The 10,219-nt window shown below is 58.7% G+C and overlaps 2 protein-coding genes across 6 annotated transcripts in view; one reads left to right on the forward strand and one right to left on the reverse strand.

The window, feature by feature from the left end:
• SKA1 (spindle and kinetochore associated complex subunit 1) overlaps nucleotides 1-2,275 on the reverse strand; it is a 23,760-nt gene extending 21,485 nt beyond the window's left edge. Inside the window, exon 1 of the mRNA XM_036322338.1 lies at nucleotides 2,150-2,275. The gene's annotated coding sequence lies outside the window, so the exon portion shown is untranslated. The remainder of the gene's footprint in view (nucleotides 1-2,149) is intronic.
• Nucleotides 2,247-8,581, forward strand: CXXC1 (CXXC finger protein 1). Of its 5 annotated transcripts, none has more exons than XM_036322335.1 (15): nucleotides 2,247-2,394; nucleotides 3,166-3,284; nucleotides 3,387-3,487; nucleotides 3,765-4,000; nucleotides 4,092-4,283; nucleotides 4,689-4,715; nucleotides 4,793-5,038; nucleotides 5,205-5,312; nucleotides 5,456-5,640; nucleotides 5,898-6,105; nucleotides 6,184-6,294; nucleotides 6,428-6,477; nucleotides 6,627-6,723; nucleotides 7,929-8,081; nucleotides 8,164-8,310. In XM_036322335.1, exons 1-15 carry the CDS (start codon nucleotides 2,278-2,280, stop codon nucleotides 8,308-8,310), a joined length of 2,097 nt encoding a protein of 698 aa, XP_036178228.1. In that variant the 5' UTR covers nucleotides 2,247-2,277. The 5 variants fall into 5 exon arrangements, with proteins under 5 accessions (XP_036178228.1, XP_036178224.1, XP_036178226.1 ...); XM_036322331.1 differs by having other exon boundaries at nucleotides 2,263-2,493; nucleotides 8,164-8,581; XM_036322333.1 differs by having other exon boundaries at nucleotides 2,263-2,493; nucleotides 5,459-5,640; nucleotides 8,164-8,581.
• Nucleotides 8,582-10,219: the final 1,638 nt, after the last annotated feature.

Here is a 10,219-nt window from a genome sequence, read left to right on the forward strand (position 1 = left end):
CAGAGAACCCCAAACAAAAGGAATCCAAAGAGGACCACATCAAGACACATCATAATTAAAATTCCAAGAGCAATAGACAAAGAGAGAATCTTAAAGCAGCAAGAGAAAGAAAGTCAGTTATGTATAAGGGAGCACCCATACGACTGTCAGCTGATTTCTCAACAGAAACTTTGCAGGCCAGAAGGGAGTGGCAAGAAATATTCAAAGTGATGAATGCCAAGAACCTACAACCAAGATTACTTTACTCAGCAAAGCTATCATTCAGAAGTGAAGGCCAGATAAAGAGCTTCACAGATAAGAAAAAGCTAAAGGAGTTCATCACCACCAAACCAGTATTATATGAAATGCTGAAAGGTATCCTTTAAGAAGAGGAAGAAGAAGAAGAAGGTAAAGATACAAATTATGAACAACAAATACACATCTATCAACAAGTGAATCTAAAAATCAAGTGAATAAATAATCTGATGAACAGAATGAACTGGTGATTATAATAGAATCAGGGGCATAGAAAGGGAATGGACTGACTATTAGGGGGGTAAGGGGTGTGGGGGATGCGGGAAGAGACTGAACAAAAATCGTGCACCTATGGATGAGGACAGTGGGTGGGGACTGAGGGAGGAGGGTGTGGTGGGAACTGGGTGGAGGGGAGCTATGGGGGAAAAAAGAGGAACAAATAATCTGAACAATAAAGATTTAATTAATAATAAAAAAAAGAATTGTCTCGAGGAAAAGTACTCCAATGATAGTTTGTGTTGTGAGCTACTAGTAAACTAGCCACTTTTTTTTCATGGAACACCATTTTCATCTTAAAGAACAACTATAGTTACTCTGAATGTGGACATTTACTCTGGGTGTGCAGGAGGCAGCCAATTGATGATGTTTCTCTCTCGTCGATGTTTCCATCTCTCTATTCCTCTCCCTTCCTCTCTCTCTGTCAAATCAATAAGAACATTTAAAATCTGAAAAAATTAAATTAACGCTGACATACTGTATCTCATTTAACCTCCATAGTTGCCCAGGCTAGAGCGTGGCCAAGGGGATGTCTAGCTCTGACCTGTATAGATTTTCTTTATTGTACATCATTTAAATGTAAAAAGTTACTTTTATTGGGGAGATGGCTGGATATGTATGAAATGCTTTCAACGGGAACAAGGCAAATGTACACTGCGATGGTGGTGGTGATGGAGGGGGGGGTTGGTTGGCGGAGGACCTGGTGAAGCCGGTGGTCAGAGCAGATCCCAAGTCTACGTGGGGCTGGGCTCCAGCCCCTTCTCTTGTGCACGGCGCTCCCGTCCTGCAGGGCGAGACCCCTTGCAAGGCCCGGAGGCTGACCCGGCCGCCCCGTCCTGCAGGGCGAGTCCCCTTGCAAGGCCCGGAGGCTGACCGGGCCGCCCCGTCCTGCAGGGCGAGACCCCTTGCAAGGCCCGGAGGCTGACCCGGCCGCCCCTTCCTGCAGGGCGAGACCCCTTGCAAGGCCCGGAGGCTGACCCGGCCGCCCCGTCCTGCAGGGCGAGTCCCCTTGCAAGGCCCGGAGGCTGACCGGGCCGCCCCGTCCTGCAGGGCGAGACCCCTTGCAAGGCCCGGAAGCTGACCCGCTGCCCGGCTGACCTGCAAGGAATGGGAGCGGGACAGGGCGCAGACGCTTCCCTCGGAGCCCGAACGCCGTGAAAACGTGCGTCAGAGAAAGACAGTAACCCATGATCGCCCTCAGCCGTGGACTCGGAGGAACAAAATCAGCTGCTGAACAGAACAGATCCAGAGGCACAGAAGCGGGCACAGCCTGCAGGCGGGGAGGGGAGCCATCGTCAGAGACCTCGTGTGCACACACGCGTCGCCCACGGACACAGACACCCGGGGGGCGGCCGGGGCGGGAGGGCGGGAGGGCCGGAGGGCCCATGCCCTCCTTTCAACAATAAAGATGAAAAGCCAAGCGGTGGGAGACGTGGACAGTGACTGCGGAGAGGAGAGCGACTCCATCCGGCAGGTCCGCGAGCGGCCGCCCTCCCCGGCGACTGGCCTGCAGCGCCAGCCCCCGGCGCACGGAGCCGACCCCCCGCCCGGCCTCGCCCCCCGGAGCCGCCGGCCGGCCGGCCGCTGCCCGCGCGGCCTCCTCATGGCGCCGGGTGCCCCGGGAGTCGCGCCTCCCTACCGCCTCCACCTCCGCGTCCGCACGAGCGGCCGCCGGACGGACTCCGCCGACGAGGTGGCGGCGCCCTCGGGGAAGCGGCGCCCCGGCGCGGCCATGCTCCCGGCGAACCCGCGGCCCCGGCGGCCAAGATGGCGGCGCCGGGAGGCGGTGGCGGCGGCCGCGGGCGGGGCCGTCGCGTTGCTGACGTCCGGGCCTGCGCACTCGGACGACGGCGCCCGGGAGGCGCGCCAGAAGCGGAAGTGGCTGTGAGCACCTTTGCAACCGCCGCGGACGCCGCGGAGTGGCCGGCGGGTGGGCGGGCGGCCGGCGGGGTCGCGCAGGGGGGCGCCGGGCGCGGGGCGATGGTGAGTGCGGGGCCCGGCCGGGCGCGGGCGGCGGTCACGGCGGGGTCCGCGGGCAGACGCGCGGGGGGTCTGTGGTCAACCCGGACCCGGAGTCTGGGGGCCAAAGTGGGGGGCGCCCGCCCTCCGATGCCGGGGCCGCCCGGGGGCTGTGGGGGCGCCGCTGTGGGGTCTGTCGTGGAAGTTGAGCGCGGACCCCGGCGGCAGTTCCGGGGGGCCCGTCGGGGGCTCCCTGGGCAGAGGAGCCAGGGGTGCGTTCCATGGACGAGGCATGCGGCCCGCCCGCCGCGAGTTTGACATGCTGGCCAGTGTGCGGGGCTGTGCGCATCCAGGGATCTTGGGGAGCCGCGGGCGGGGTTGTGGGGGGCGGTCTGGGGCTAATCGCGGAGCGTGATGGCGAGTCTTCGGGGGAGAACTGCGGCGGGTGTTGGCCTGAGCCCTACGAGTGTGGGCAGAGGGAGGGGGTGTCCGTGGGGCGAGCACGGGAGGTCTGGGGACAGTGGCCGGGCTTCATGCGCGGGGTCATGTCAGGGGGCAGTGATGGGGGGTCCGTGGGGCCCATAGTGGAGGTCTGTGTGCGGAGCCGGGACGGGAAGTCTTCCTGGCGGAGTGTGGAGGGCCGTGGTGAGCCAGTAAGGGGGTTCTCTAAGGAGCCCTGTGTGGGGGGTCCCACAGGACGGGGATGGCTCGGACCCAGAGCCTCCGGATGCGGGGGAGGACAGCAAGTCGGAGAACGGGGAGAACGCGCCCATCTACTGCATCTGCCGCAAACCGGACATCAACTGCTTCATGATGTGAGCCCGGGCTCGGGGGCGGGGCTGCACCTGTCCGGCCCCACGGCCGGGTGGGGCGATGGTCCAGCCGCTCATCCCCACCGCCCGCCCCTTCCCCTGCAGCGGGTGCGACAACTGCAATGAGTGGTTCCATGGGGACTGCATCCGCATCACGGAGAAGATGGCCAAAGCCATCCGGGAGTGGTACTGCCTGGAGTGCCGAGGTGAGGAGGTGAGGGGTGGCCGGGACAGGTAGGCGGGAGGGGCTGAGAGGGGGGAGGAGGAGCCCTACTGGGGGGCTGGGTCAGGGGGAGTAGGGGTACGGTTCTGCGGGCAGGGTGATGGTTCTGTGGTGAGCCAACACAGAGGACCCCACTGGAGGGACCCCTCTGCCCCAGAGCAGGGGGGAGAGCGCCATTGGGTGGGACAGAAGAGGAGAGAAGAGGAAGAAAGTTCTGAGACAAGCCAACCCCCCCAATGCCCACCCACCCTGGCCCACAGAGAAAGACCCCAAGCTGGAGATCCGCTATCGGCACAAGAAGTCACGGGAACGGGACAGCAATGAGCGAGACGGCAGTGAGCCCCGGGATGAGGGTGGAGGGCGCAAGAGGCCTGCCCCGGATCCAGACCTGCAGCGTCGGGCGGGGTCAGGCACAGGGGTTGGGGCCATGCTTGCTCGGGGCTCTGCTTCGCCCCACAAATCCTCTCCACAGCCCTTGATGGCCACACCCAGCCAGGTGAGTGGCTGTGGTGGCTGGGATAGGTAAGGTGATTCCAGCTCAGGCCGTACTTGGGTTCTTGATTTGTGTTCTGGGCCCCTTCCCTCAGCATCACCAGCAGCAGCAGCAGCAGCAGCAGCAGCAGATCAAACGGTCAGCCCGAATGTGTGGCGAGTGTGAGGCCTGCCGGCGCACTGAGGACTGTGGCCACTGTGACTTCTGCCGGGACATGAAGAAGTTTGGGGGCCCCAACAAGATCCGGCAGAAATGCCGGCTGCGTCAGTGCCAGCTGCGGGCCCGGGTGAGCATGGGCAGAGCTGGGCAGGGTCAGGTTAGGGGGCCAGTGTGTGCAGGAAGAGGTGACTGACACTAGAATTGGTGCACTAGGTGGGTGGGGCTTAACTGCATATAAATAGGTGGAAAGGAGCCTGGCCTATCCAGATGAATGGGACATGACACAAGTGCTGGTCTAGCAGGGGAGCCCCCCAACCCCAGGTGGGCAGGGTAGGCTGTGTTTCTAGGTAGTCAGGCATGTCAGGGCAGGTAGGGCAGGGCTGAGCATGTCCTGGCTATCGGGTCGGGGTGCAGGTGTGCCTGGGATGGCAAGGTAGGCTAGTTGGTGGGCTGGGCTCGTGTTGGAGGGACTAGGGAAGAGCCACCCTCCGTCCACCTGGGGCTGAACTGGGCCTTCCTCCTGCCGGCACAGGAATCGTACAAGTACTTCCCTTCCTCGGTGAGTCCAGCCTCCCAGGGCGGGGCGGGGCATGCGGGCAGATTGTTCAGGGCCAGTCCTGAGATTCTGCCCTGCAGCTCTCGCCAGTGACATCGTCGGAGTCCCTGCCAAGACCTCGCCGGCCACTGCCCACCCAGCAGCAGCCACAGCCATCACAGAAGCTGGGACGCATTCGTGAGGACGAGGGGGCAGTGGTGTCATCAGTAGTCAAGGACCCACCTGAGGCTACAGCCACACCTGAGCCACTCTCAGATGAGGACCTACCACTGGACCCTGACCTGTACCAGGACTTATGTGCTGGGGCCTTTGATGACCACGGCCTGGTGAGCAGGCAGAGCATCCCATGGTGGAAGGGTGGAGGTTACAGAAGCAGAGTATCCATAATGAAAAGAGAGGAGGCAGAGGGTATGGAAGGCTGATTTGGGAACTGAGTAGGTGGTGGGGTAGTCGTGAGTGAGGCAAGGGGGTCAGTGTATGCCTCCCTTGCAGCCCTGGATGAGTGACACAGAGGAGTCCCCGTTCTTGGACCCTGCGCTGCGGAAGAGGGCAGTCAAAGTGAAGCATGTAAAGCGTCGGGAGAAGAAGTCTGAGAAGAAGGTGATGGAGAGGGTGAAACGTGCGTGCGAAGGCAGAGGGCAGGGGGCTGAATGGGTTGAGAGCCAGAAAGGGGTGGGATGCAGGGGAGACGGGTATGGGGCTGATTTCAACTCTACCCTATCCTGACCTGCGTTGTCCCATAGAAGGAGGAGAGATATAAGCGGCATCGGCAGAAACAGAAGCACAAAGACAAATGGAAACACCCGGAGCGAGCCGATGTCAAGGATCCCGCATCGCTACCGCAGTGCCTGGGGCCTGGCTGTGTGCGCGCTGCACAGCCCACCTCCAAGTATTGCTCAGATGACTGTGGCATGAAGCTGGCAGCCAAGTGAGTCATTCTTGGAGGGTTCAAGGGAGTGGGGAAGTATAGGACAGGGCTTGATAAGATCCCGCTGTATGTCTGCCAGTTACCTGTCTACCATTCAGTCAACCAAGCACCCACCTGCCTGTCCACTCATCCATCCCCCATTCGGTCACCTGTTTACTTATCTTCACCATTTAGTCACCCAGCCATTCTGTCATCTTTGGCTCACCCCACTTACTTGTTGCTTGCCACCTTTCTACCTGCATCACTGCTTCCTGCAGCCGCATCTACGAGATCCTCCCCCAGCGCATCCAGCAGTGGCAGCAGAGCCCCTGCATTGCTGAAGAGCACGGCAAGAAGCTCCTTGAACGCATTCGCCGTGAGCAGCAGAGTGCCCGCACCCGCCTTCAGGAAATGGAGCGCCGATTCCATGAGCTTGAGGCCATCATTGCGCGTGCCAAGCAGCAGGCTGTGCGAGAGGATGAGGAGGTGAGCAAGCATGGCATGGCATTGCAGAGCCCAGTACTTGGTCCTGCCTGGCCTCATCATTCCTTCCATTCCATGCAGAGCAATGAGGGTGACAGTGACGACACAGACTTGCAGATCTTCTGCGTCTCCTGCGGGCACCCCATCAATCCACGTGTTGCCTTGCGCCACATGGAGCGCTGCTATGCCAAGGTCAGGGTGTCAGCCTGAAAGGGCAGATGGTGTGGGAACATCAGTGGGTCCTTGGGGGACAATGCTGAGTGCTGTATTGGGAGGGCATGCAGCACACATCCACAGTTTTTTCCATTTGTGCTCATCCTTTCAGTATGAGAGCCAGACGTCCTTTGGGTCCATGTACCCCACACGCATTGAAGGGTGAGTGTGGGTGCTATGCAGACTTTGAGCAAGTAGGTTAATGCTGGGGTGAGAAGTAAAATGTTGGGGTAGGATATCATGATGGGCATGATAGATGGTCCCCTTTCCTTCTCCCCCTTTACTATTCTCTCTCTACTCCAAACCCCCAGGGCCACACGACTCTTCTGTGATGTCTACAATCCTCAGAGCAAGACATACTGTAAGCGGCTCCAGGTCTTGTGCCCAGAGCACTCACGGGACCCCAAAGTAAGGTTTTCCCTCAATTCCTCACATTCTGTCAATCCTCCCTTCCTCACTGCCCTACATCCCTTTCTCCCCCACTCCTCCTTCCTTTCCTACCTGACCACTTTCATAATTCCCATCATCCTTTATTCATCTGGCTCATCATCTCCTATTCCTCCCTTTTCCTGCCTCTTTATCCTCTACTAGAGGCCCGGTGCATGAAATTCACCGGGGGAGGGGGTCCTTCAGCCCAACCTGTGCCCTGTCACAGTCCGGAGAGCGGGCCTAAGTGGGCAGTCGGACATACTTAATGCTGCCGCAGAGGCAGGAGAGGCTCCCGCTACCGCCACTGCGCTTGCCAGCTGTCAGCCCAGCTTCTGGCTGAGCGGCACTCCCCCATGGGAGCACACTGACCACCAGGGGGCAGCTCCTGCATTGAGTGTCTTCCCCCTGGTGATCAGTGTGCGTCATAGCGGTTCTGCTGTTCAGTCAATTTGCATATTAGCCTCTTATTATATAGGACTAGAGGCCCGGTGCATGAAAATCGTGCACAGGGGGAAGAGTGTCTCTCAGCCTGGCCTGCACCCTCTCCAGTCTGGGACCCCCCTTGGGGGATGTCCAACTGCCAGTTTAGACCCTGCGGAATCGGGCCTAAACCGGCAGTCGGACATTCCCCTCACAATCTGTGACCGCTGGCTCCTAACCGCTCGCCTGCCTATCTGCCTGATTGCCCCTAACCGCTTCTGCCTGCCAGCCTGATCACCCTCCAACCGCTCCCTTGCCAGCCTGATTGACGCATAACTGCTCCCTTGCCGGCCCGATTGCCCCAAACTGCCCTCCCCTGCCGGCCCAAAGGCCACAACTGCCCTCCCTTGCCATGACCTGCCTCCTCTGCCGGGAACCGCCTCCTCCACGCAAGGCAGTGGAGACGCCGGGACCGGCCTCCGCACCGCACAGAGCCGCGGGACCCCTAGGCCTCACCATGCAGAGCGGCCGCTGGGCCCTGCCTCTGCTGTGCGTGCAGCCATCTTGTGGCGACGTCGCGTGTGAGGGCATGAGGACCACCTAGGCTTTTATTAGTATAGATTCCTCCCCTTATCCATACCTCTCCACTTTCCTCTGAACTCTCCATTCCTTCTCTCCTCCCTTTTTTCCTGACCCCTCCCCATTCTGATCCTCCTTCCTGCCTTACCACACCCCATCCATCCTCATGCTTTGTCTTCCTGCAGGTGCCAGCTGACGAGGTATGTGGGTGCCCCCTTGTACGTGATGTCTTTGAGCTCACAGGTGAATTCTGCCGCCTGCCCAAGCGACAGTGCAACCGCCATTACTGCTGGGAGAAGTTGCGGCGTGCTGAAGTGGACCTGGAGCGTGTGCGCGTGGTAGGTTTTGGTGCTGGATGTGGCCAGGGTGAGGCGGGTCTTCCAGAGCTCCATGTCAGGGCTCCTTCTGCTCCTCTGGCAGTGGTACAAGCTGGACGAGCTGTTTGAGCAGGAGCGCAATGTACGCACAGCCATGACAAACCGGGCAGGATTACTGGCCCTGATGCTGCATCAAACCATCCAGCATGACCCACTCACTACCGACCTTCGCTCCAGTGCTGACCGTTGAGCCTCTCTGGCTCAGATGTCCTCACAGCCTTCACCCCAGGCTGGGGAGCTGCCTGGAATCCCCCATTTGTCTTTCTCCAGTGGTCTCTCAGTTTCTCCTTGTGCCCATCCATCATTTGACTGCCCATCTACCCTTACCAGACTCAAACGTTCTTCCTTTCTTTCTGTATCCTTCTGTTTCTTCATCCTTTATGCCTGGGTGGGACAGTGCAGTCTGCTCACCCTTGCTTCCTTTCTTCCTGGTTTTGTTAATAAAATTTTGAATAACCAAATTTTGGTCTCCGAACTTTACTCAGTTGCATCTGAATTCTCAAATTCCTGAAATAGATGAGCCAGTACGTGTGTAGGCTGTGAGCATACACAGGTGGCACCCACTAGGTGCAGGTTACCCCCTTGGGCTGTGGGGATATGACCTGCTGAGGGAGAGCCCAATGGCCCGCATTCTCAGCCTCTCATTTTGAGACAGTGGGTATACAGTCAGCACTCATTCAGCGTGTGGCTGATTTACCACTGTGTAAGCATTGATACTCTCCAGACCAGCTCTGGCCAGGTAGCTCAATTGGTTTGAGTTGTCCCAATACACCAAGGTTGTGGGTTCCATCCCTAGTCAGAGCACATACAAGAAATGAACGAGCCCTGGCCAGTTGCTCAGTGGCAGCGGTTCTCAACCTGTGGGTCGCGACTCCTTTGGCAGTCGAACGACCCTTTCACAGGGGTCGCCTAAGACAGTGGTCGGCAAACTGCAACTCGACAAACTGCAGCTCGCGAGCCACATGCGGCTCTTTGGCCCCTTGAGTGTGGCTCTTCCACAAAATACCACATGCGGGCGCGCACGTACAGTGCGACTGAAGCTTCGTGGGCCATGCGCTGAGGTTGGTATTTTGTGGAAGAGCCACATTCAAGGGGCCAAAGAGCCACATGTGGCTCGCGAGCCACGGTTTGCTGACCACGGGCCTAAGACCATCCTGCATATCAGATATTTACATTACGATTCATAACAGTAGCAACATTACAGTTATGAAGTAGCAACGAAAATAATTGTATGGTTGGGTCACAACATGAGGAACTGTATTTAAAGGGCCAGAAGGTTGAGAATCACTGGGTTAGAGCGTCAGCCTGCACCCCAAAGGAGCAGAGGTTCCATTCGGAATGTGAGAGGCAACCAATTGTCGTGTGTCTCTCACACTGATGTTTCTCTCCCTTCCTCCTTCCACGCTCTAAAAATCAATGGAAAAATATCCTCTGGTGAGGATTAACAAAAAAGGCCAATGAATGCATAAATAAATAGAACAAATAGATGTTTTTCTGTGTCTCTCAAGTCAATTTAAAAAAAAAAAAATCTCTCCAGACCACAGGTGTATTTAATGATGGACACAAGGCTCCCTCTTTTCTCATAAACCCCATTTCTGGGGTATGTATGCAACAGGACCCCACTAACTTTGTGCCAGGAACTTCATCGGCCTTCTCCGGTTGTCCGGTCCAGCGGGCCCCACAGCTCGCCCTTGCCGGGATGGACCAGGTCTCTTCAGTTGGTGGCCCGACCCGCTTGTTTACTTCTGGCGCGGCACCGCCCCCTTCCCGAGTTCCCGCGGAAGGAGCTGGGGCCGAGCGCCCGAACCCTCCCCGCGCTCCTGCAACTGTTCAGCGGGTTTCGGGGGGAGAGAGCGGGACGCAGTGGTGGGGGGAGATGTTGGCAGGGACTGCAGAGCGTAGGCGCGACCTAGGAGAGAGGTGGGAGCGGAGGGCTCGCCCCTCCCTCCCGGTCACGCTTAGTGGAGACCGCCTAGGCAACGGAGAGCCGGAGAGCGCAGGCCCAGCCCCAACCCTCCACGCCCCCTTCGGTTGGGACTGCAGAGCGCAGGCGCACAGGAGGTGGGGGCAGTGGGGAGAGCGCGCTGGCTGGCGAGGCG

The sequence above is a fragment of the Myotis myotis genome, unplaced genomic scaffold, assembly GCF_014108235.1.
Source record: "Myotis myotis isolate mMyoMyo1 unplaced genomic scaffold, mMyoMyo1.p scaffold_m19_p_9, whole genome shotgun sequence".
NCBI lineage: Eukaryota > Metazoa > Chordata > Mammalia > Chiroptera > Vespertilionidae > Myotis > Myotis myotis.

Excerpts from the sequence above, each read along its gene's own strand:
- CXXC1 (XM_036322331.1), top strand. The coding sequence starts at position 2,278 with ATGGCGGCGCCGGGAGGCGGTGGCGGCGGCCGCGGGCGGGGCCGTCGC. Across the intron at positions 5,313-5,455 it reads AGAAGAAGTCTGAGAAGAAG|AAGGAGGAGAGATATAAGCG; the intron begins GTGATGGAGAGG and ends GTTGTCCCATAG. Across the intron at positions 6,478-6,626 it reads TACCCCACACGCATTGAAGG|GGCCACACGACTCTTCTGTG; the intron begins GTGAGTGTGGGT and ends CCAAACCCCCAG.